Below are 26,957 nucleotides of genomic sequence, written 5' to 3' on the forward strand. Positions count from 1 at the left end.
GACATCAAAGTTAATATTTTATCATTAACTATCTGTATCAAAGCCTTTGTGACCTGAAGTCTGCTCATTGGACTTCTGTAACATGTTTTTTCCATCCACCAAAAGAAAGTTGATGCTGACAAATTGCAAATGTCAGGAGGGACTTAGCTTTCTTGTCCAGTGCTCAGTTGGCTTGACTTCAGCATCTGAACAGATCCAGTGAACAACTGGCACAGGTTCTTCCCCAACATAGTAGTTCATGCCAAACAATTCACTTCAACTGCCAATCACCATGCATTTCAGGAAATATTACAACTATAGAACCAGGCCTCTTTGCTAGTGTCCCATAAGTTTCCTTTGAAATAAGGGAGCAGATAATTCCCACATATCTTCATTTCTGTATATGAAGGAAGCAGTCTGAAAATCCTTTTATCTATTTTAGTATCCTTTTTCTCTTATTCAGGCTATAAATAGAACACACTGCTATCTCCTTTTAGGTTCTTGATTTCTCCTCTTAATTCTGAAGGTGTTTTTTTGTGTGTGTGTGTGCGTTAAAAACAAACAAACAAACAAAACTTGCCAGTTCTTTATTCTTAGTGGATTAGCCCAGTCCACCTCCGCCACACAGCTTGGATCACTGACATCATATCGCCACACTTACCAGCTCCAGGCCTTTATAGTCCCAGCGAGCCACTGCATCACTGTTTCACCAGCTTTAGCTCAAACCTACAATATTCTTTCTATATGAGCTTCCTCATATAATTTTCCAGCACAGTTGAAGATTTGACAAAATACTAATGTCAATTTTATTTTTAAACTGATTCCAAAATATAGAATTAAGCTACGTCTCAGAAGTTGTTGGTTTTTGTTTGTTCGCTTCATCAAGAAATTCTCTCAGTAACACTGAGGATTTCATCCCTATAGCTCTGTGGTGCAATGAAAGAAATAGATGGGGAAAATAAGAAGTTCACAATAAGCAATAGTGGAGGCTCTATTCAAAATATGAAATAGAGTACAAAAGTCAGTATCAGATATCACGAAAAATATTTTTAGTTTTAATGTTTACGGTACTATGACCACCACCAATCATTCAACTTACTGACGTCATTTACCCTTTCAACAAAGCATTTAAGTAACATCTTTTCTACTTAAACCCTTTGTTGAAGAAGCTCTGAGACAACACATTTATACATTCCTTAATACAAACTCGCTCTCCATCTGTACTTCTGCAAAATTCAGATTTTCAATAACTCTATCTATTGTAGTAAAAAAATAAAAATAAAAATAAACAAGTGTACATCACCTCAGTCTTGCTAATTTACTTTTAGATCTGAAAACACACCAATTTTACTCCGTTTTTTAAAATCACACTGTATGTTAAACTGATTATGCTAAATTGTCTCCCTAGCCAATAGTAAGTCAGCCAATCACCTGAACAAAAGTTGTGTGTTCTTGTTTGTTTGTTTTTATACACACAAGGCCTTTTAGCAAATTACGAAATTAAAGTTTCCATTCTGTATTTGTTTTACTGTGATTTTAGCACTCACAGATCATGTTTTAACTACAAAGTCATGCAGCAAAAGGATAAAGCAGGAGGGAATATTAAAACAACACCAAACTTACCCCTCTGAAATTCCAGCTCTTAGTTGAAGGAAACAAGGAAATATTGTTCTGTTGCTGTTGTTTTGGCCTACAAGATGAAACAAGGAAAATTATTTACCATTACAAAATCATTTATCATTACATTTTCAGCCATCATTATTTTCTACATCAACGATAGAGTGACAACAGAAGAGAGAAAAGAAAAACACAGATTTCAAGTACTAAGACACCTTAGATTTCCTTGGCTGTAATTCTGACAGGTTTCACTCTTCAGTTTAGAAAAACATTTCAATTTAGATTGAGCAATAAGGGACATTGCAGCCTCACAAGTCTTCAGAGGTGGACTGGCTTGATGTTTCGCAGTAACTTCATTACTCCTACTGATTTTCAGCCAGTAGAGATGACCCTGACCTGAACAGCATGGGTTTGCGAAAGCTGTAGCTGTGCCATGCACTGTGCAGTGTGCCAGCTGGGCTGGGCAAGATCACCAAGGAGCTCTCAGCCCTAATGGTGACGCAAGGTATGCAAGGCACCAATGTAAAGCAAGCTAGCCATACCTTTATGCTAACATCCAGAGAAGCTGACTACAGTTTATACTCGTTCCAAAACCTTCCTACCCTGTAATTACCACTGCACAATTATTTCTGAAAGGTAACTATAACATTATCCACTTCACTCTTAACAAGTGCTTTCCATTCATTAAGATCTTGAAGTAAGATCTTAAATTGTTTTGCAAAGGTATGCAAACATTGCTGAGATTTGACACATGAAGTCAGATCAAAGCTTGACTGACCTGCTGAAGTTGACCAAACCAACAAATAATTTGTTGGCGGGACCTACTATTGTGCACACTGCAACTCAAGCCATGCAATTACAGAGATTACAGGTTAAAAAACAGTGAATTAAACAGCTGCCTGTCAAACCTCCTCTCCATCCAACCATAACAGAACAGATGTTTTTGCAGTTAAAGCACTAATCTAGCATGGAAGATCTGGGAGTAGATCCTTCTGTGTAGAATTCCTGAGGGACTTCAGCACACTGTGTCCCAGTTTCTCTTCTGTAGTCAGGAGTAAGCAATAATTATCTTAGTCTTCTGTCTATTTTGGTGTAAAATATGTTGCACATGGACATTTTCATATTATGTACATTAAAAGATGTCATAGAGCTAAGATCACAATAGCCATTTTTACAGGTTAACGTAACAAAAGTCATAAAATATCATGACAACTGAGTTGTTACAACTCAAACCTTGGTGTTAATATTTTCAGTTTTTCATTCTAGTAGACAGCCAACCATAAAGGATATCAATATTTCAAGCACAGTGATGAAGTCATTAAAAACCACAAAGAGCATACAGTACAGATTTTATAGATTATCCATTAAGAAGTTCTCATACAGCAGTTTTCCAAGTTCAGATATTAAGAAATTGAATGTCTAACACAAGATCCTCAGTGGAACTGTAACTGCATTATGAAAAAAAAAAAAACAAAAAAAAAAAAAAAAAAAACAACCACGTGATCAACAATTGACACAGATTTCAATTATCCTAACAGTGTTTTACATCCTTTTTGTTCACTGCATGCACAAATGATCTCCAAAAAGAACCAGAGTCCTCCAAAAAGAACTAGAGTCAGGATCTCCAAGATGCATCGTGTGCTTTCTATAGAGTTGTGCTCCTTAGTAATTTTTCAAGAAATGTCACACTTAAAATATCAAAGAAAATGCAGAAATATAAGTTTAACGCTATTCATGCGTATATTTTCCCAGTTTATTAAGACCACCAGCACAAGCTGTATTTTAATTAAGCTGAATATAGGGGAAACAAAGATATTTCAACTTGAATAAGTATGAGAGGATTGACAATAGTTTACAAAACAGGGAAAAAACAAGGTAAATGAAAGTTTCCTAACAAATTACTTCTCTCCACAATAACAAATTACTTCTCATCTTTTAACGAGAGCCAGGGACTATGCTAAGAAATAAACTGGCTGTATTACTGTGTACTCTAAACTGAAGGCCATCCCTTAAAAGAAGTCTGATGACTAACAATTTATCATCCATCTGTATGTAACCTTCCCATTCAATGAAAGCATCCCAGACCTCACGGCAACAGTCACTAAGTCTTCACAGAGAAGATGCTTAATATTACATCTATAATTTGCCTGTTTTCATAATGGTTGTCCTCCTTGCTTGTCTTATCAGTTAGGGATCTTACTTTATTTTGGTGAGAACAAACCTCTTTATTATTCATAATGATATGCTAATTCCTTTCTTATTAATAGTATCACTATTAAAGAGCCCTAAATGCAGGAAAACCAAGACAGTTTTAACAAAAGGAGTGCTTAATTAACGAGCTAGTAAAACTTAAAGTCACTGTATGCCTTTCCAATACTTACTGGGCTGAGACCTATAGGATGTAACCAAATTCTTTTTATATATATATATATATATATATATATATATATATATATATAACCTATTACTTCCCTATTATATCCAAAATGCATTCAGAAAAGAGATGCCCATAAATCATACAAAGAAACCACTTTCAATGAAACAGAAAGCAACAAAATCAGTCTGGGGAGAACCTTTAATCAAGCTTCATATCATTACTAAGACTGACAGAAGAGAGCCTTCCAAAATGCAAGATGAAACAATTGCTCAACAAATAGAAACAATTGCTCTCTTGGGCCCCTACAATGGACCAGGAAAACTTCATCAGAGGCATTCAAATTCTACAATGTATTCAAATTGTAAGATGTGGGAACAACAGTAAATACATCAACTCCAATTTCCCATCACAAACAACCATTTTGTATAGCCCACCTCAATCTTATCAAGACCTTAAAACTACAAAAGCACTGTCCTCTTATCTTACAGAAAGACTGTTCTAGAAATCTTACTATTCCCATACCTAGAAACCATGTAGGCTAAATATATTCATCTGCCATGGCAAGCACTACAAATCAGCATTTTTCAGCTGAATGTGCCCTTAACCCAGAGCAACGTAAAATGCAAACAGATTCTCAACTATGCCTCAACAAAACATAGTTCTAGCAAAAACACGACCTCATTTGCAGTTCTCAGTTTGGTCCTTCACTATCTTCAAGCTATTTTATTCTGTGTCTTCCCAACAGTCTATCAATATTGGTGAGAATCATACTGGAAAATAATTACAGTACTGTAGATTTGGGCAAAGACATTTAAAATTACTGTCTTACTTTTTTTCTACAGGGCACTGCTACAAAGAGTATTCTGTTTACTGGATAAATCTTCCCTGAATTGCAAAGGAATAAAAGCTAATTAATAAACAGTCTGACTGCATTATAAAAATGTTATCGAAATACTATTTGATATTTTAAATACAAAAACAAAAAGCTAACAGAATAGCCATTAAAGCTTATGCTTTGATAATAGGGATACTGCATCAATAGGTGAATTAAAGTCCCTTCCTTTGGAAATAAAATAGTTTATTGACCAGACCAATAATTAAAATCATCACTGGCATAAGTAGGTATCAGAGACAACAAATTAAAAATATTCACGCAAGGATGGAAAGTGGAGACAAATTAATGGGCACAAGCAGTGATGAACACATCTGATCCTGAGAGACTCAGACTCTCTAGTAAGGCTTTTTCAGATGTCAAGAACAAGACAGGGATGGTTCTTGTAACTACATGAAATGTGACTGACACTCTTGAAATATATATAATATATGATTAGAGACTAGATAATGGCTGGGACAAAAGGAATTACATGCCAGGTGACAGAAAGAGAAAAATTGCTTCCTGGAATTACTTATAACAGTAATCTCAAGGCTGCCATTTATAATACCCGGTCTTTCTTACAGATGGATACGCCTTTTCATTTAAGTAAAAGTTACCAAAACCTTTTCTCCCTAGTACTGGAGTTTTAAGAATGAAAGACTAGAAGGTCAGTGTGGAACATTGAATTGAAAATAAAGATGCATGTTATTTGGCTTAAAGTATGTTCAGTATATTTATATTGTGGGGGGCGGGGAGCAGCAATTCGTAGTAAACCAGCATCATCATAACTGCTTGTCTGGAAACAAAACATTGATCTTTCTTAAAAAGATTTTGCAAAAAATGTCCACTATGTTTTACATTTACTGAGCTCAGTAACTATATACCTAGTGCGTTCCAATACTGCCCTGGAACTTAGAGCAAAGCTTGAATTCTTTGCTTCTTGCCTATCACCAGTAGCAGTAACATTTCCAGGGCAGATTAGCAAAACTAGAGTTTCAACAACAATTGATCATGACCCACAACTATTCTTGCTGCGTAAAACCCTGGACAGAACCCAGACATGTCCCCCAAAAATTTGTTGACAAAGGTTAAAAAACAAAACAAAACAAAACACCTGTAAGTCATAAAATAAGACCTTTGTCCTTAAAACATGTGGGATTTTCTGTTTAGGTTCACACGCACACACACACACACACACACTACAAATAGAAATAATAAAAATATCTGCTGGACAAAGATACCCTTACTGAAATTTTTAGATAGACACCAAATCAACATGCCTCCCAGAATAAATCAGTGCATTTTTTGTGCAACCTGTGCTACACTGCAGGTCACTGACGATAAACAGAATATAAAGGAATCTAAAGACCAAAACATCCACCGACTGTTGTACAGTTTTTATTACACTTCCAAGAGGAAAAGACTTACATATCTTGATGCACAATGAGATAGATGAAGGATTTACATTACTTTATGTTAAGCTCATGTAACTTGCATCTTCAGCTGATCCTGCAGTCTTTCTGTACACACAGCACTATCATTTTTTTTAGATATGAATATCCAAGCTATGTGCTTAAAACACTCAACTGCTGCATCTATTTGAAGAAAAAAAAAAAAGTGCATTTCAGAAATCTACATGAATACTCAAAAAAAAAAAAAAATGGAAAGCTTAAACCACTTAGAGACAAAGTAAAAATTCTTTTCAAACTGCAAAAATTGTTGTTTCTACATTTGTGAATATTTTACAAAGATATAGTTAAATAACAAATAGTACTTACTGCTCAGAACTATTCTTTGTAATATCAGCTCAACCTCACAAAAGTGTACAATAATACACTGTTAATAAAAACATACTTATTTTAACATACTAGGGTATATTTCTGCTAATGAATTGCAAAATATTCCAAAGCAGTTTACCTGGCAAAGCCAAAGATTTACAAGAGCTCTTTTAGCTTTGAATGATGGTTTTGAACAACACCAATTCTCTTGGATGTTTTAAGTTACAGATAACAATAAATTTGGGTACCATCAGCATTGATTTGAAAAGCAGAGAAAAAATGTGGTTTAATAAAAACACTGACTCCTTCACCTGAAATATCAAACGTCATTCCTTTTCTATACAAAGCCTGCACACTTTAGCACCAAAAGGAGAATGTGTAAAACTTCCTCTATTTTCCAAGGGGAAGAAGTTGACTTTGAGTAGAATTCGACTGAGAAATTTTAAGTTCTTATGAAGATTTTACTTGCTACACTTCTGAAAGACAAAGTATCTCAAAATGACCGTGTTTGTGCTTAATTTACCGAAGTTTAATTCTGCAGAGGTGAGCTCTTTAAGAGCTACTCTATGTAGAATCCATAACCAGACAATTGGAAAAAAATATCCACTTAGGTAAACAGGACTAGACAGTTAATACCTACAGAGAAACATAAAATATCCACCAAGGAAAAAAGCAGATGAAGGATTTTTAGTTGGTGTGCTAACTTCCTGAATACTGACAATCTTCTACTGTCCCATCATCATGAATTGAGTGTCATAAACAGTATAAAAGAAAAACAGCCCTTGTGAATCTGGGTGTATGCAGACAAAAGCCTGCACTACTGAAGCAGGTACAAATACCAGTGAATTGTTCTGAAGAAAGCATGGGAAAAGAGTAGGTGTGGGACATGCTTGTTTATACAATGAACCAATTCCCAGCACTGCAAAATATCCCATCACTACTAAAACCCAAAGGAGCTACATAACATATCTTTCAATTTCTGCATTTGATTTATTTTCTTTAAATATTAATACTAATTTTATTAACTAGAAAAAAAAAAAAAAAGCATCTGAAGAGGCTCTGAAGTAAAGTTCTACATTTTGATTAAAAAACAAAACAAAACAAACAAAAACAGATTCCTAGTGATGTACTATCTCAGCTTCTAGGAAAACACTGGCTTGGAGCTAAGCTGTAAACATAAATTATTTCTTCACTTTTAACTACTGCACGTTAACGTAATAAATTGCATTTGAGATATCCCACTATAAATGCATCCCCTTGACATATATGAACCATATTCACAGTTGAAATAGCCCTTGCTACCAGCCAACAGAAGGACACAGTGTTACAGTGGTGTTTTTTTTTTTGTTCGGTTGGTTGTGTTTTTTTTTTTTTTTTTTTGTTTTTTTTTTGGTTTGTTTGTTTTTTGTTTGTTTGTTTGTTTTTTGTTTTTTTTTTTTTTTTGTTCTTTTTTTTTGTTTTGTTTTGTTTTTTTTTTGCTGTTTGACAAGGTATAGCTGAATTAATGCCAGGGACAATGAGAAGGGCACCCTGTATTATAAGAAAATATCACCATTTCATTAATATTGTAAAACATAAGAAAGATTATTCACTGGCTGGCTTTGAATGTGGATGCTCAAATTATTCCTACAGTATTTCGATCATACCAGGAAGAAGACAACCAATAACATGTTAGTTAATTCTCAGTCATTACATCACCTCACCGTAACACAGATATACACTGAGTTCTTTACAAAGAGAACAACTCATTAGAAAGGAATGTTTGTTCATCTCCACCCAGCTGTACAGATAAGATCCTCTGGTCCATGTGAAGAAAAAGCTCCAGTGGTAGTGTCTGAACAGTCCCCATCGTGAGAATGCCAGAAGAATCAAGCCTCCAGGCAAAAACTCACAACAATGTTCGTGTTCAAGGAAACAGAAAAAGCTTATTCCATTTTGTTTTCGAAACAGAAAGAAGTTGTCATCGAGAACCTAATGTTGGGAAATCCACTTAATTTAGCAAGACTGGACACTCGTGGATAAGCTAGAAGCAAAAATAGTCAGTGAGAGAAAGCAGACAGGGGATTGTGAGCTTTGTGATATCCAACCAAACAGCATTTTCCCCATCAAGCTATATAGAAGCTACTAACATCCTCAAAATAATCATTCAAGTGTCATCACATAATGTTCTTGATAACAAAAATGAGTGGAAAGCCTTTTTTGTTTGGATTCATATCGTCTAGCTCTCTTTCTGAAGGTAAACATGAATTCCTGTGAAGCTGTGGTTCACTAACAGACAGCTTGAAGGATCAGAAGGACTGAATAGAGAGGGCAGTGCTATTTAAAACAACATTTGGACACAAGTCAATCCAATACGAGATTTTAAAACTCCCATACTACTTTTTCCTTATGCCCCCATTTGCACTTTTATCTTTTTCTGCATTGTAGTTTGTATTTCAAGTAAAAATGACCCCAAAGATTTGATTTCTATCAAAAATGTCAGATAAGGTTGTTATGTTGTTATGCCTATAGACAACTTAGAGCTTCCTTTGTACTGAACAGTGAAAAGCACTCCTGCATACCTTTTAAAGATTGCTGCATGATATTCTTCACACCTGCTTCTCAAGGATGTGGCATTAAGCCAATCAGTCAAGGAAGGAAGACTCTTTTTATTAAATGCAATCCATTATCAAGGGTTCATAGAATATCCTGAGTTGGAAAGGACCCATAAGGATCATCAAGTCCAACCCCTGGCACCACATAGGTCTGCCCAAAAGTTTAGACCATGTGACTAAGTGCACGGTCCAATCACTTCTTAAATTCAGACACGCTTCGTGCAGTGACTACTTCACTAGGGAGTCTGTTCCAGTGTGCAACCACCCTCTTGGTGAAGAACCTCTTCCTGATGTCCAGCCTAAACTTTCCCTGCCTCAGCTTAACACTGTTCCCATGGGTCCTATCGCTGGTGATTAAGGTGAATAGGTCAGCGCCTGCCCCTCCACTCCGTCTCGTGAGGAAGTTGTAGACCGTGATGAGGTCCCCCCTCAGACTCCTATTCTCCAGGCTGAACAGGCCCAGTGACCTCAGCCGCTCCTCATACGTCTTCCCCTCTAGGCCCTTCACCAACTTCGTTGCCCTCCTCTGGACACTCTCCAACAGTTTAATGTCCTTGTACTGTGGTGCCCAGAGCTGCACACAGTACTCCAGGTGAGGCTGCACCAGTGCAGAGCAGAGCGGGACAATCACCTCCCTCGACCAACTAGCGATGCTGTGCTTGATGCACCCTAGGATACGGTTGGCCCTCCTGGCTGCCAGGGCACACTGCTGGCTCATATTCAACTTGCTGTCAACCACAACCCCCAGATCCCTCTCCAGCGTCTCATCGCCCAGTCTGTACATATAACCAGGGTTGCCCCGTCCCAGGTGCAGGACCTGGCACTTGCCTTTGTTAAACTTCATGCAGTTGGTGATCGCCCAGCTCTCCAATCTGTCCAGATCTCTCTGCAAGGCCTTTCCACCCTCATCTGAGTCCACAACTCCTCCAACTGTGGTGTCATTAGCAAATTTGCTCAGAACTCCTTCTAGTCCTACATCCAAATCATTTATAAAGACATTGAAGAGGACTGGCCCTAAGATGGAGCCTTGAGGGACCCCACTAGTGACCATCCGCCAGCCACATGTGGCCCCATTAACCACAACCCTCTGAGCCCTGCCCATCAGCCAATTGCTCACCCATCGTATGATGTTTTTGTTAAGTTGTATGCTGGACATTTTGTCCAGTAGGATCCTATGGGAAACTGTGTCAAAAGCCTTGCTGAAGTCCAAAAAGATCATATCAGCTGGTTTCCCCTGGTCAACTAGACAGGTGATCTTATCATAAAAGGAAACCAAATTTGTTAGGCAGGAACTACCCCTCATGAACCCATGTTGGCTGGGACCAATGACTGCATTGTCCCCAGGTGCGCTTCAGTAACTTCAAGGATCATCTTCTCCATAATTTTACCAGGCACTGACGTGAGACTGACAGCCCTGTAATTGCTAGGGTCTTCTTTCTTGCCCTTCTTGAAAACTGGGACAACATTTGCCAGCTTCCCGTCTACTGGGACCTCTCCAGATTCCCAAGATCATTGAAAAATAATTGAGAGAGGTCCTGCAATGATGTCAGCCAGCTCTTTAAGCACCCTGGGGTGAACCCCATCTGGACCCATGGACTTGTATGGATCCATGTGGAGCAGCAAATCCCGCACACGTTCAGGGCCGGTTGGGAGTTTATCATTCCCACCATCATGGTCCTCCAGCTCAGGGCACCCTGGGTCCTGAAGCCCATCATCAGCATTGAAGACAGAGGTGAAGAAGGCATTAAATGTCTCTGCTTTGCCTATGTCATTGTCTGTGAGGAGACCTTCCCCGTCACATAGCAGACCTGTTTTCTTTGGTTCTCCTTTTTCTGTTCACATATCTATAAAAACCTTTTTTTTTTTTTTTTTTTTTTTTTTTTTTTTTTTTTTTTTATTGTCTCTCACAGGCATGGCCAGCTTCAACTCTAGTTGGGCTTTGGCCCCTATAAATATGAACAGCATCCCTGTATTACTTCCTCGTCTCCTGACCCTCCTTCCAGCAGCCGTACTCTTTCTTTTTCTATCTAAGCTCCAGTAGAAGATTCCTGGTCAGCCAGGCTGGACTTCTGCCCCACCTGCCTGACTTTTGACTGATATTTTGGAATTGCCTGATCTTGTGCTTTTAGGAGGCAGTGCTTAAAGATTGACCAGCACTGATGGATGCCAATGCCTTCAAAAGTAGCTTCCCAGGGGACCTCGTTGACTAGCTCCGTGAGCAGCCTGAAGTCTGCTTTCCCCATATCCAGGGCTGAAGTTTTGGTGGCAGTTTTCCTTCTGTCACCATAAATTCTCAACTCAACCACTTCATGGTGACTATGACAGAGATGGCTGCCAATTGCCACGTCTCCCACAAGACCGTCTCTGTTTTCCAGCAACAGATCAAGGAAGGCACCTTTCCTAGTTGGTTCCCTTAGCACCTGTGCCAAGAAGTTATCACCTAGGTGCTTTATGAACCTCCTTGGTTGTAACTTTCAGAATGCTGCTTCATTGAGGATTATTCTTGCATGAAGAAGTGTTATATAAGGGGTGACTAGATCTGCTCCTATACTTTTTATAAAGGCAAAGACAGACCAGGCCATCTTATCTTAAGATTTGAACAAGCCTGTCACCACTAGAGCTAATAAACTAACTTTTCCAAGGGCATGCAACCATGGTCGTGACATAACTTCACTGTGTAGTAACCAATTACCTGAAAAGTGAAATTATAAAGTACTCTTTCATGTTTATGCCAGTTCAGTCCTCTGCAGTGACTAAAGGATTGCAGATTGTCAGGCCAAATCCCATTTAGCTACTTTGTCATATAGAGTTCAATAGGGTATATGTACAAATCTCACTAAATTTTAAACCTGCAGCACTCTGGGGCTCTGCTCAGGACACAAGCATCTATTTTCCAACAACATAACCGAAACATAGGCAACAGAACTTCTCCCACACTTAAAGCTGACAATAAAAAAAGAACAGAGTATTAAGAAGTGGAAGAAAACAAAAGGGGGGGGGGGAATTATTTAACTTACTGATAAGGAGACCTTTCATGGGAATAGGTTTTAATATTTATACCAACTCTGAGGAAAAAGCTTCACACACATACACGCGCACACACACCAACTGTTGTTTTTGGTGCTGTTTTAAAGATTAGCACCCACTGAAATATGCTATTTTTCTCTTTGGTTAATAAGGAACCTGGAAGAGGATACTTTCAGTTCACTAAGAGCACAACAAACCACGTACAACAAATGAAGCTATGCTCAACAAAGTCTTTAGCATACTTGCAGCTGAAATATGAGCAAGCCTTTTCAGTAATTTGGTACCCAACACAACCAGTTTTCTTTAGTAAACCACTGTTACATCTATATATAGATAGATAGATAATTTATTTTTAACTGAATTATATCATGTGCTCCAAAATGAACTACAGGGGGGCCTCGAATGGAAGTGGAAAGCAATATGTAATGATCAAAATCAAACCATGCAACTTTTATATTTACCATGACATTTTCACTTGTAAGATTTTCACTGGCATTATCAGCAGAATGCACGGTGCAGGAACCCCAATAAAAGAAACAACAACTTCACCTCCATTTCATTTTCATGTCTGCTTCCACAGTAATTCCAATTAAGTTGCCTAAATACCTGTAATAGCAACTATCAGCACCCTGGGCTTGCAAAACATTTTTCTCCTCATATTTCACTAAATGATCTAAATAATTCTTCTTCTGCTTCAACTTTTTTTTTTTTTTTTTTTTTTTTTTACATCTTTCCATCATTTGTTATAACTCAGCAAGACTTTTTCTTGTATCCATACACTAACAGTCCATGATCATATCCATATGGATAATCTGTATCCATACACTAACACTCCGTGTTTTGTGTTACTCCATGAGCATAAAAAAATACCATATGAAGCCCTAAAATACCCTAAAATGCATATGAAGCCCTAAAAAGCCCTAAAATGCTTTAAATAAGTTAAAAAGCTTATTCATATCATAAACACTGGATTGGTTCCCATTTTTGTTCAGAATGGAAGCGAAACAAGTACAAACAAGGCAACTATATGCACAAAGGCCAGTTTACATGTACAGGGTGAGCCTTAACTGTTTGCTAATAACAAACAGTTTCAATAAATATTGCATCCTCTGACATCAAGATATTCCATTTAGTTAGTGCAAACACTGAAAAATTTATTTCTGCAAAAAAACAAGTAATGGTTTTAAGGCAACTTATAAATAGACACTGAAGTCAACAAATACTGTCCCCTGCTATGACCCTTTTGACCTTGATCTTCATTGCACAGCGAAGTCGGAAAACTACCAAGAGTTTGATCTTCATGAATTATGTAAATCCATTTACATAACAAGTAACACTGTTAATAGCTGGGAAGTTATAATTTCTGACTGGAAGATTTTGTACTTTGTATTTGGTATTGGAAGTTTCTTTACAACTTGAGGCATTTGAAGCCAGTGCCAGATTCTACACCTGATGTTTCTAACACTCTTCATTCTTCTCAGGAATGATACTCAGGCAATATGCTCAAATGACATGGACACTATGAAAACATAAATATCATCTCAACTTTTATCTATTAGAATGACTTCTTATTGATTAAGAAAAAAGAAAAAAAAAAGTCTCACTATTTCCACAAGGAATATTTGACTTGAGAAGCAAAAGCAAAATGCTTTGAGTTGTTCATTATTACTCACAGCTGGGTTCCTGTGGGAACATTTTTTGCACCAGTGTTGCCATAGCAATTACTATCGAAACCCCTGAATGCAGTGAAGTAAAACCTGTTGAAACTATCATGCCATGAAAGCTCCATTCAAAATATTAATTCAGGACAGAAAATATTCAGTAACCTCTACCAGCAAAACAAAGTTGTTTTCTAGCCTCTAGCACATAAAAACACCAACAGCATGACAGCAATTTCAGCCCAATGTCACTTTATAAGATCATACAGAAAGTTTTCATAATTTTTTTCAAGGAAAGTCTGTCTGTCAGTGTCTGGAAGCAAGAAGGCCTATAACCTTCTTATTTTATCCTATTTAAGGTAATCGATAACAAATCTCATAAATAATGAAAGGATTTAATTGCTTTGCATCTGCCTGAAGTACAATGTCAGGGCAGCAAGACCAAGAATTCACTATTTTTCTTTGCCTAATAATGTGCATTCTCAGCATCTGTTCCAAATGTACGACTGTACTTTGCTACCGACAGAAGACCGAGTCAAACAAAGCTTCAGGCCTATGGCTGCAGGTTACCTGCTTTAAGATGTCCCCCAAAATAAATGCAATGAAAGCACTTAAGGATCAAAAAGTAGTGATGTATGAAAGCTGAAAGCAGAAAAATCTTGTAAGAAACATTACTTGTAAACATTTTAAAGCAAAAATTACTGCCAGTAAGAGAACAGTACTTCTTCTACATTATTTTAAGAACATTTATGCTGTAGGAAAAAAATAAACAGCCCAAATAATTAATGATTTTAATATATCATTATCAACATCACTAAAAATCACACTGCTGATTCTGAACTACCTGTTCTTCCAAAAAATCGTGAACAAACAAACAAAACCACAAAACATTTGTGCTATGTGTTTGTGCGATACACACCAAAACATTCTTACCCAAGCACATTAAAAAAATAAATAAATAAATAAATAAAAAGCTACCACAACTGACATTACCAACTGCAAAGATTCTTAGAAGGCCCAATGAAATAAACAAGTTTATACATGAGATTTTTAAGTTTTTCCACAATAATTTAGGAAACCTTAAGGAATGATAATTTTTGCTCTGGTAACTTATAACAGAAAAATCTTTATTGTAAGTATACCAGAGATTATTATTTGCTTGGAAAGAAAACATTTTTCAGCTATTTGCCCTTGCGTGTATTAGCATATTCTCATCCATATACACTAGTACAGGATCCATTTTTTGCCATGAAAATACTTAATGATTTGTAACAACTTTATAATATAGTTGAAGATTCACTCTGACATGCAGAAACCACTCACTTTAGACTTGGTAACTGCTGAACATTAGCAACTACACATCATCTCATTCCATATTTTTATCAGGACTTTTTGTTTCAACATGTTCACCATCATTAGGTTTTCTCTGAAGAAATGTATGCTATGCTCTTATGTTAGGGCACATTTATCTGTTGTCTCTTACTGATAGCTAATGTATTCTGGTTTCAAAGAGATATATTAACAGAGTTCAGGAAGTAGACATTGCAGTATTTATAAAAACTGGAAAATTACAAAAGCCAAGGGAACAGTCTCACAGTCTTAACATAGAAAGCACCAGAGCATTAGGACAATATTGCGACTTCCTACAGAAGCTGAAGCAAGACTCATAAGCCACAAGAAAGAAATCAAACATGTTAATTTGATCGATGACTATGGACAATCATTATTTACAGTTTCCTTTATGGTTATAGATACCAGAACTACTGTTGGTAGTCACGAGAATGTGTGGAATAGAAGGTAAACAATCCTACTTTTCTTGAATATATTGATCATTCTGAGTTATTTTATTGTAAAATATGGTCTTGGTGCCAAACTGCTGTATTTTTTCTGATCACTTGTGCTTTATCTTTTGATTAATAAAACAGCATTTTGCTTTCTGTACAGCAACTGTCCAAATGAACAGAAAAAGATACAAAAAAGTTCACTTCATCCAGTACTCTTCCTGCCTCCAAATAGTGGTCTTCTGCATTAAACAATTTAATAGTGCTGCAAAATTCCCCAACAATGTTATTTGTCTGATGACTCTATAAGCACATTTTCCAATTTTGACAATTTCAAACTGAGAAAGAACAGGCATACAGGCATTTGATGAGCTGATCTCTTGGCAAAAGGGGCATAGCAATGAAAACTATATGGAGCTCAGCATAACAAGTCTGATGCTCTAGTTTGTGCTCTTTGCTAAGGATAAAGATTAAGGCTAAGAAGCTGTTTTCTTATTCTTAAGGGGGTAAGGTGATACTGAAAGCGAAGCAGTAGCCTCATCCTATGCATGGCATGCAATTCCATGGCCTGAATCAGAACATAAAGAATACATATAGCTCTGAGCATGCATGACAGCAGAGGCATCTTGTTGCACACAGGCACCACCTCATAGCCACATACACATGCTCAAGAGACTCTACAAGGGGCAGAGCAGATGAAGATTGGCTTCCTGTGAAAGCAGGCCCTGTGGTTTGTCCCACACCCTGCACTCTCTTATGTCCCTCATTGCCTCAGTGAGGCTCTTGCCATGAAGAGGCTGTGGTTACTTCAGAGCAACACATGCACTGTTAGCCTCCTGCCAAAAGAATATGAACTAGCTATGCTCTGGCAGCCTTCCTCACCAGAGCTGTGCTAATTCATGCATCTCACCTCCACCCATACACCATTATGCTAAAACTTGAGTTTATCCTTATTGTCTCTGATGTTCTTTTCTTTTCTTCTTCTTTTTTTTTTTTTTTTTTTTTAATTTCTTTTTAAAAATGAAACTGGACAATAGGTAGAAAAGTTACTAGCAAGAGACAGATAGCAAAGTCACATACCATTTCCTGAGGAAACCATGTTCTTTAAAGCACACACATGCACCTTTCTGCACATCTGACTTTTCTAAGTACTTTGAAAAGCAAAGTAACTGGTTTCATGTCTTCCAACTCCTAATCTCACTCACTAATGTCCTACTGAGAAGGGCTAATTAGAAAAAAAAAAAAAAAAAAAAAAAAAAAAAGTATAATGATTTTTCCCAAAGTCCATAAAGTCCCATGACTGATCTCAAGAAAGAAATTTTTAAATTACTATCAAGTGAAAAATATTAAACATTAAACCTAAAACACAGAAGAAACATATTAACACTGTCTGATGCAGGTAGAAGACACTTGATACAAAATAAAGTAGTTCAGTTGGAAGGGACCCACAAAGATCAGGTCCAACTGCCCAACCACCCACCTTACTAACCAAAATTTAAAAAATGTTATTAAGGGCTTTATTCAAAAGCCTCATAAAGATTAGCAGAGAATCAGTAAGCTTTAAGATTCTAGTTTTAAATTTGACTGTGGTTTGAAAACAAAATTCAGAAACTATACAGTATTTTCAAACTGTCTTTAGAAGGAATCCTGATCAAAAGTTGCATCTTTGCTCTGCTAGAAAGTATAGAGTTGCAATACACTTATAATGAATAACATCTACTGTTATCAAATGGCACAACAAACAACAAATTGTACTGTAGTGCATTCGAGTTTTAACTAATTGCTAAAATAATATTAAGGCATTAAATTATTACAGAAAATATTTATTGTAAGCATGCTCTGATATCATGAGTGTTGGTCTTTGCACCCAAGTTTACAAGGTCTAACTGACAATATATAGTTAAAAATGAGTGTTATAATAATCTCAGAGAGCATGAGTCACTATGTAAAGAATCTGAAATTCTAGATATTGGCTTTCAAATAAATAGAGGTACATTAAAAAACTTGCTGGGACAAAAAGTATTATTTGTGTCACTAAAACACCTCAAGTAGAAATGGTCAGCAAAGTAATACTCAAGAGCTTTGATGGAACTTGACAACACAAATCCAATTTCTTTACACATGGACACAAGGTTTTTAAAGTCCAAAACAAGCATCTGTCAGTTCTAGAGTCCTTTGTCAATCTTCCTACCCATCCTCTGTGACAATTAGCTCTTTCTTTAGGTAGACTCCATTGCTGAAAGGCTTGAAACAGGACCATGGTAGCAAAAGAAGTGACCATGTCCTATGTCCTGCCATTACTGTTTATAAGAAAAAATGAACAGCATTAACATTCAAGTACAGTGGCCTTCAGGGAGGCAGGGACAGCTGCTCTAGTGGCATGAAGCTGCCACATTAACAGAGGAATCTAAGATATAGATATTTTGTTTATGGCAACAAACCTACTGTATACAGTTCTGTAAAGTGCAGCATAGAGAGTTGACAGTTATCTTGTTGAAAATAGGCTACTTAGGAGCTGTAAAACGGAAATGAGATGTGGTAGTGATACTCTACTCTGCATCCTCAGGTTGACAGGAGAGAACTCTGCAAACCACAAACACAGACGAAAAGGATACTGCTGGTCAAAAAAGTCCAGCCTCACATGCATAGCATACATACATAACCTTCAAGGAAGAAAAGAAGAATATCTTGACACAGATACTGAAAAAAACCTACCATAAAACCAAGTACTGTAAGACTATTAAGTCATTCAAACCAAAGGACAAACATTAGTAAATCAAAGAAGTTTGGCTAAGCCTGAACTAAAATTAAAACATTATAAAATTCTTAAATTCACTCATGGTTACCACAGAAAAATAAAAGAATAAATATCTATTCATATACCACTGGTAAATGCATCCCCTTGCTGAGCAAAATATAAGAGCTGTAATGTGACATTAAAATGTAAAATGACAGCTTTCTGTCACTATGCTCTATGATCTTTTCACTGATTATTCTGTGCAACTCCCCTTCCATTTATATACAAAATCCTTACAGCAAGATACAGAAAAATTCAAATTTCCTGGAAAGTCTCCTACTTCAGTAAACTGAAAGCAAAAAGATCCTGAATGGACAGGTATTAAGCAGCCTATCTATCATAACAGAGAATATATATATATATATATATATTTTTTTTTTCATATATATATATATATATATATATATATGAAAATATATAATCTCAATAAATGAGAACCTTGCCTCTAAATTTCTCTCCCCCTGGGCTTAACCATACTGATTAAAGTTGGTGGGTTTTGTTGTTGTTTTGCATATAATCAAAGTGTAAATGATGAATACACATATATATAAAAGATCTTCCAAATATAATGAAATAAAAATCAGCACGAGAAAAAGTTAATGATTTATTTCAAACCTGTCTTAAAATGAATTGCTGGAAAATCAATTAAGTTTTCTATTACAGAGTACCCAACCAGAAAAACATTGGCTTGTGCCAGATGAATTGCAGATTAAAAAAGAAACATGAAAGTGGGAAAATAATTTTTAAATCATCAAATATAAAGTCCGCACAAAATAAATAAATAAATATTATTTAAACTCTGGATTTACCATATGATGTCCAAAAAGTTTTAGATTGCTTTATCTCCCACAAGAATTGTTCGGGAAGATGTTGCAAATCAGGCGTCACAGTCAATTGGCAACATCATTGTAGAAATTTCACCAGATTATATTCTGACAGTTTGAAAGAAAAGAGTTGGAGGGTTTTATTATCATTCTGTTATTTCAGGAATAATAATAATTATTATAAGCAGTTTAGCAAATAGAACTCAATGTTTAAGGATAAACTAGTTTAGCCTTTAAACTTCTGTTATTTTTTCTTCCACTTGTATGGAAATTGGTAGAGCTTTCCCACCATTTTACTTTTCACTACAGAATGCCCCACACCAACACAGCACAGGGGAGAAAGAGGAATGGATTCCCTAATTCAGTGACCAGTCTGGGAAAATGAGGAAATCTGTGGGCAGAAAAAAAAAACATTAACAAATTTGATGTGACAGACAGTTCTGTAATCCAGGGTGCAGTAAATGCATGTCATAATCTCCCATCTGCACTTTGATACAAATTATTGATTTGTAGTTGGTTTACTGTGCTTTCAATTATTGTTTTTAGTTACACAAATAACAGATGTGACCGTGAGGGAAATATGCCTAAATGGGCCCAATTCTGACTCACCAAATCTTTTGTGTTCTGCTGTGGTAATAAATAAAACAATGCAAGGTTTCAGATGTGAATGTGTCTAATGAAACAGCAGCAATTAAATTGTTATTACAGTATATTTAAAAGATTCCCATTTTTAAAAAATTGTAGTGTGATTTATTTTAAATGATCTGATCACATACAGCTTATATTTTGGTGCATGAAATATAAAAACATTATATAGCTTTCAAAAATAAAACCATCTTAATCTTAGTGTTTGGGGGTGGGAGAGAAGACAGCAAGAAAAAAATTGATGGCACCTGCTTTATGATGTAATTTTCCAGGCTAAACAAGCGCCTTATTGAAACAAAACTTCCTCTACACTCATAAGTATAGCAGTAATTGAATCCCCTGTTTTAAATATAGTTTTACTAACCATTTTTTTTTAAATGAAGACATAACTAAGTGGACAGCTAGTAAAATAGTTAGCTTCCGACCAACACCACAGTGAGTATAACACAGTAGACTGATACAGCAGGAAACAGAGTACCTACATACCTGCCTACAGATCACGTTAACTTCTCTGAATTTTAATTTATGCTTCTTACAATGCTATTTATGTTCAAATTCAGGGGTGGAAAAAGCATGTGTTCTTAGGAAAGTCAGACGCATTCTATTTCCCAATGAATCTATCAGATTATTTTTTTAAGAAGTCTCCACATTAAAAGGTAAACTTGAAGTCAGTTATTTAAGTACTTAGTGTCAGAAATATCAAATAAATTCTGTCTAGAAAACAGGTGGATTTCACTGCTTCCTATGCATCTCTAAATTCTTACATACAGGCTTTCATACTGCAGAGTGCTGATGATATCCATACATATCCATATATGTATCTGCACATTTACATCTAACAAATATTAGTGGATACTCTAAAATATTTATAAGTAGTTTTCAATACTTACTATTAGTCCAGGTTTTCTTTTCCACATTAGAAGAAACAAATCTACAGATTTATTTGGGAATTTCCTTGTATAGTTTTTAGGCAATGTAATGACACTACATGTCAGAAAAGCTATCTTTTGAATATAAGAGGTTTGCAGATGACCAAAGATATCCAGCTTGAAAGCAGTGTATTCAAATTATTCTCTCTTAAAACTCTTACCTCTAGAAATGTTTAGGACCCACAGGAAAAGCGTAGCAAATTTAACCAATGCATATTCTCCAGCCTTTCTCTCACCCCACAAAAAGGAAAGACTAAGTTACAATCAGCTTTTTGTTTCTGATCGTTTGTTTCCAAATACTACGATATTCAAATGTTCCCATAGAAACATCATCTGTGTTTTCCTTGCAAACTTTATCACCAGCTTCCTCTGCAGAAAGAGAATTAAAGTACATAATCACTTTTGGGAAAATATAGTGATTTTTCTCTGGTGAGATAGAAATTACATTTGTCCACTACAATAGTTTCAGAGGCAGCTTTAAATATCAGGATAGTTAATTATTAAAGATTCTGAGCCATAGTTTCTGAATACTTTGGAATGGTTTCTTTCTTACTGGGATTAACTTCGTATTACAGGTATCTGTAACAAAAATACTAATCCTGGTATGAATGGAAATGTGAGCACAGTGGGGCAGAACAGGTTAATGTAAAAGACAGAGAAAAAGCACCAGAAGATAATGCAGGACTTGAACAACAATTAAAACAGTGGACTATATCGATAAACACTACTATTTGCAAGGTGATCAAATGGATGAACGTACTGTTGCTGTCAGACCTAAAATACTTTCACTCTCATAAAGGTTACAGTACAAATGACTCATTACTGAAGACCTTGTGATTGACCAACAGAAGTGTAAGCAAGAAGGCTGCAGTGTAACACCCCTGCCATCTCAGTGCTTGCCACTATGTGGGCATGAAACCATGAGGGAATTGCAATTATGAGGGAACAAGTATAAGTGGATAAAATCAACTTGCTTAAAGATATATATATATATATATATATATATATCTTTATATAAGATATATAAGATATATAAGATATATAAGATATATAAGATATATAAGATATCTTTAAGCAAGTTGATTTTATTATTTTTTGATATTATTATATATTTTTTTTTAACACATATCTCATTCCCCTTTGATAAGATTTCACACTTTTGTATTACCGCAGTACAGGAAATGCTATGCGTTTCTTTTTACTTAAACTGAAGTTTGCAATGATATGCCTAACTGCTGATGTCAGATTTAGTGAAAACTGGAAGTAGTAACTCAGTGTTTTGCTTGAGCCACTATCTCTAATAACCATGGCCTTTCATTTATAATGTGATTCACAAAAGAAGCTTTGATGAACAAAATACTCTCCTTATCAATTATCAATATTATTCAAATATCTCCTTGAAACAAAATGAAAATGTTGCACTATTAAATGCAAAATGAAATTATCCAGTTAACACATAGAATCACTCTAGTCTCACATAGTCCAGAAAGCTACCTGTTTGTTCCAATACCTGATTCCATGTAGAAAACATTAGTTTACAAATAAAACGTGCTTCTCATTCACCCATTTCTGTTCTCCAGCAAGACCCACCAAATGTCACTTTGTTAACAAAATGAAGCTTTATTAACAAAATGAAGCATAGATGCAAATGATAATTAAACAACCCCTCTGCTGTCATCAGCTGGGTCAGGATTACAATGGCCTGCTATCAGATGGGAAATAAATGACAAGGAGGTGAAATTCTTGTATCAGAGTACAGAGATTCTGAGATCTAACAGTCTAGAAACTTTATGGAAGACAGCTTCAGGTATACGGATCAGATTATTAAGAAGCTTTTTGTCCTTCACCTGCAAGACCAACTCTTTAAAATCACAATTTTGTTAAAACAGAATCCAACAAAAACTGCTTAAGATTCGAGTATCACATCATCAGATATTTAATTTGGCCTTAGTTAAACATCTTTGGGAGATAAATGGAAATTAAGGGCATTAAGTCAACCTAAAAAAAAAAAATCACAGTTTTCATCACTGTTAATTTGCTATTTCCACAAGCTATTTTTAACATTATTGGAACGTTATGAAGGAGAGAGGAGGAAATCTTCTTTACTTTCCTTAACATGCTTCACATTTTGCAAAAAGTTTTATTACTTCTGGAATTGTTTGTTGTTGTTGTTGTTGTTTCTCCCCACATTGTATTAGAGAAAGAAAATAAAGTGCAGGAAAATGTCGTGTAAATGAGACAACCTTTGATAGCATGAAAAAAAAAAAAAAACTGATGACAAATTTCATCTGTTATAAACTACACAAACTGATTTATTCTACATTTGCAAGACTGCAAAATTTCTGATCTGCTATAATCACAACTTCAACTTGCAGATGACCAAAACATTGGTCAGAGATGCTGAGGCTTCCCTTCCACGGTGATATTTATTATAGACATTGGCGATCCAAGCCTAACCACCATGCCTGTGTTATGCCTCAACCTGTCAGCAAGCATTTCTCTCACCCACAGATGGTAGTGGGGAAATCTTAACATGTCAAAAAATGAGGAATTCTGGTTCTTTAAGTCATACAGATTTGCCTTCACAAGTTTCAGTGATTATCGTACCAATTGAAAGGGTGACAAACAAAAAAGTTAAAAGTGACACTCTTTTTTATTAAATAGTTTTTCTAGATTTTATCAATACACCCCTTCAGTAAGTCATGCAGAAACTTCTAGTAATAGATAGACTGATAGATTTTTTTACTCCTTTCCTAAATTCAAGTAACCAAACCTACAGTTTTTCAACACTCTTCAGCTTTTAAAACTAAATATATCTCACTCTCTTGATGCACTCTTTGTGAACATTCCATTTAGTCGTATGTCAGAATATAAAAGCAATGTCACTAGTCACTAATATGCATTTATAAACAAAATACCACTGAGGGCAACCTACAGACTTTACCCAATTAAAGGTGCTACGGTGCTACCTTTAATTGGGTAAAAATTTCTTGACTTGGAATTGGAACAAATTTGGGATTTCAGAAACATTTGTTCTAACTCCCTCAGCTAACAGCTATAATAAAAAATGGAGACATATCTATGAAAATGCAGGTAGAATATAATAAAATAATAACTGAGCACATAGCAAGTGTTTCACATGATATAATACAGACAGACATGACTTGAAATGTGACTTAGAGACAATATAACCACATGTACAAAATACAGATGACAGTTTTCTCCAAGAGTCTGGGGAGTGATCATCTATCACCAAGAAAAAAAGAAGAGAAGAAATAAAGCTCTTGGAAAACAAACAACAACACACCACTAATTGCCTACAAACAACAGCTTTAGCCATAACACAGTAGGACTGCATTTGAAACAATCTATAACTGCTTCACCTCACCTCTACTTTTCTCTCTTTATCCAGTCCCAGAATAAAGCTGCTGGGGGGGATGGGGAGGGGAGTGGAGAATCACAAACCACAGGGACACCAGTGAGTTCCCAACACAGAGCACTACTTGTTCCTCTGCCTGGTGTTGGAAACAGCCCCTCTCCTCAATTTCAGATCAAGCCTGCCATCTTGTGGGAGTCATATTCAGGTCAGCATGCACGCTGAACTCTTCCTTTCTTAAGGCAGCAGTCAAGATTTTTTGAACCCATCCAGGATGACGAAATAAAATCCAGAACATGTTTTTTTAAGACATGATGACTAAATACATGCTTAAACTTGTATTTGCCTCTGGTAAATATTTTTTTCTGTTACAAAGCCCATTTCATGTTTGCATGAAACTTAAGTCAGCAGTTGGCAACTACTCTTACTTTAACCATTTCAACACTTCTCATCTCTCACCATTTCTGGGTGTGCTACAGAAGATGATATGAGTCATCCTCTTCATGTTTTCTGTTGCTCTCCTGGATCTTCACCCACTTCATTTAAGGGACTAGCTCTCAGGCTGCAAGTCCCAGTGTGAGAGATTCCTTCATAACAATTTTCAATTGTTGTATTAATCCTTTTATGGGAAGAGAAGTACATTAAATAAACTAGAAAAATTAGTTTAGAATGCAGTAATTTAAAATATATATCTATTACTAAAATCACCCAAATCTATTTTAGAAACATATATCTGCTTTATTAAAATAGCCTGGTATAATTGTTAGGTTATGCTAACTATCCCAAATATTCTTAAACTTTCCAAGAAGAGTATTTCCTGTCTTCGCACTGAGATGTTACTAGAAATCAGCTAATTCAGGGCCTCTCAAAATAAAATTAATTTTGACTACCTAAAGCGCTAACCTGCAATTTATGGGACTTCCTTTTTGCAAACACTGTAACCTTGTATTCTCCAAACACGTATGTGCCTCTTGTAATCACAACCATCTGCAGCTCAACTGCACTTGACTAGAGCCATTTTAATTCAGTTCTTCAGGATGACTCACTTTTACCGAGGAACAAAGACATAGAAGGAACAGTGAAAGTTGTTAAACTAGTTTCTGTTCCTCACTAATTCCAGACACATAACTCTTACTCCATCAGTTAGCAGCTGGCAAAAGCTGCAATAGAATTATTATGATTTATGTAATGAAACCTTACTTCCCACACAAGCTACAAGACAGCTTGAGTACTTGTCTTTCTGTGAGCTACAGTATGCAATAATTTAGCTACACTATTCTGATCCTCTTTAGGGAAGAAGTGTGATGTGATTGAAACCACATGCATTAAGGTCAGTGCCTACCATGAGGTATTTACATGCTACCTCATCACGAAAATTCAGATTTTTGTCTGCTCACCAGTGTCTTCCTATCTTACTGTTACATTGCAAGTTATAAACACCTCAGTTCCAGCATCTTTTAAAATCTCAGTTGACCCTTCTTTCTATTTTACTTTAGAACAGCAGGTGAATTTTTAAGTATTATGCTTCAATTTCAGTTTCCACAATACCTCAGAATAACTTTTTTGCTATATCAAATAGCTTCCAAATTTTAAAGCTCAGATAAAACAAAATCATCAGACATTAACATGTTCCTGGAGTGATCTGATACCTAGCCACTGGGCAGAACAACACTGTAGAACCATTTTTCCTTATTAGATAAAATCACATTAAAAGCTATCTGTGTAATTGTAAACCTGGTGGGTCCTAAATAAATCAATGACTAAAACTAGGCTGAGCTCAGCAACAGCTGTTAAGAACCTAGTGTTACAGAAGTGAGAAAGAAAGTGCTTCACAACTGAGCTCAAGCACAGAATGACAAACCACTATGGATAGAGTGGACTACACTGCAATGAAATGCTATGTAAATATCTACCTTACTTTCCCCTCCTCTCACCCTGCACACTTTTCTATTTTAAATACTAACTTGTACTTGTCTTTTTACCACCCAGTATTTCCTTTATTATATTCCTTTATAGAAATGGCCACCCTCCTAAAGAAAATGCGCTGTTTGAATTAGGGTGATTAAATTCTCAGCCTTCAGCACTCTGTTCTTCTTCTCAGTGAAAAAGGCTTTTAAATTTTGTTCTTAAAAGCTTGTCTTAAAAATTCGCTCATGAGTTAATTCTACAGAGAATTAGTGCCAGTAAAGTCAACAGAACTGTACGCTGTTCACACTATTAAACAAACTGGGTGTTTTTGCTATATGAAGCTTAGCTTTTCCTTGACACATTGTATACAATACTTAAGAATTGACAACAGCGATTTAGTTCTAAGAAGAAAAATGTCTTTAAAGTAGGCCTACATCATTCTTAAGCCGGCTTTATAAATTCTTATGGATGGACTCATATTGCTCCACTGAAGTGAAACGCAGATAATGAGCCCAATCTGAATCACCACATGAGCCTACCTCCTTTTGACCACACAGCTAGAAACTGCATGTATGTTTTTGAAGCTGGAAACATTTTTCACTCTTTTAAAATAGTAATGTTCACCTATTAAGCTCTTACAAATCCTAGAAAACAAGCATGCCAGATACTTTATCCAGTTATGAAACAGCACAAAAAATAAAGATCAGAAGAATATCTTTATTTGCTGAGCTAATGTTTTTTTAATAATGAATAATTATCTACAGAATATAAGTATGAAATTTAGTCACTTTAA

General features: G+C 35.9%; 1 protein-coding gene across 9 annotated transcripts in view; it reads right to left on the reverse strand.

Annotated features, from left to right (window-relative positions):
- ARHGEF3 (Rho guanine nucleotide exchange factor 3) overlaps window positions 1–26,957 on the reverse strand; it is a 128,053-nt gene that overhangs the window by 82,430 nt on the left and 18,666 nt on the right. For all 9 annotated transcript variants that reach the window (XM_084530424.1, XM_084530430.1, XM_084530419.1 and 6 more), the window contains one exon: window positions 1,603–1,669. In XM_084530424.1, coding sequence (XP_084386550.1) covers window positions 1,603–1,669 — 67 coding nt within the window. The remainder of the gene's footprint in view (window positions 1–1,602; window positions 1,670–26,957) is intronic.

This window comes from Aythya ferina, assembly GCF_964211825.1.
Source record: "Aythya ferina genome assembly, chromosome: 10".
NCBI classification, from domain to species: Eukaryota; Metazoa; Chordata; class Aves; order Anseriformes; family Anatidae; genus Aythya; species Aythya ferina.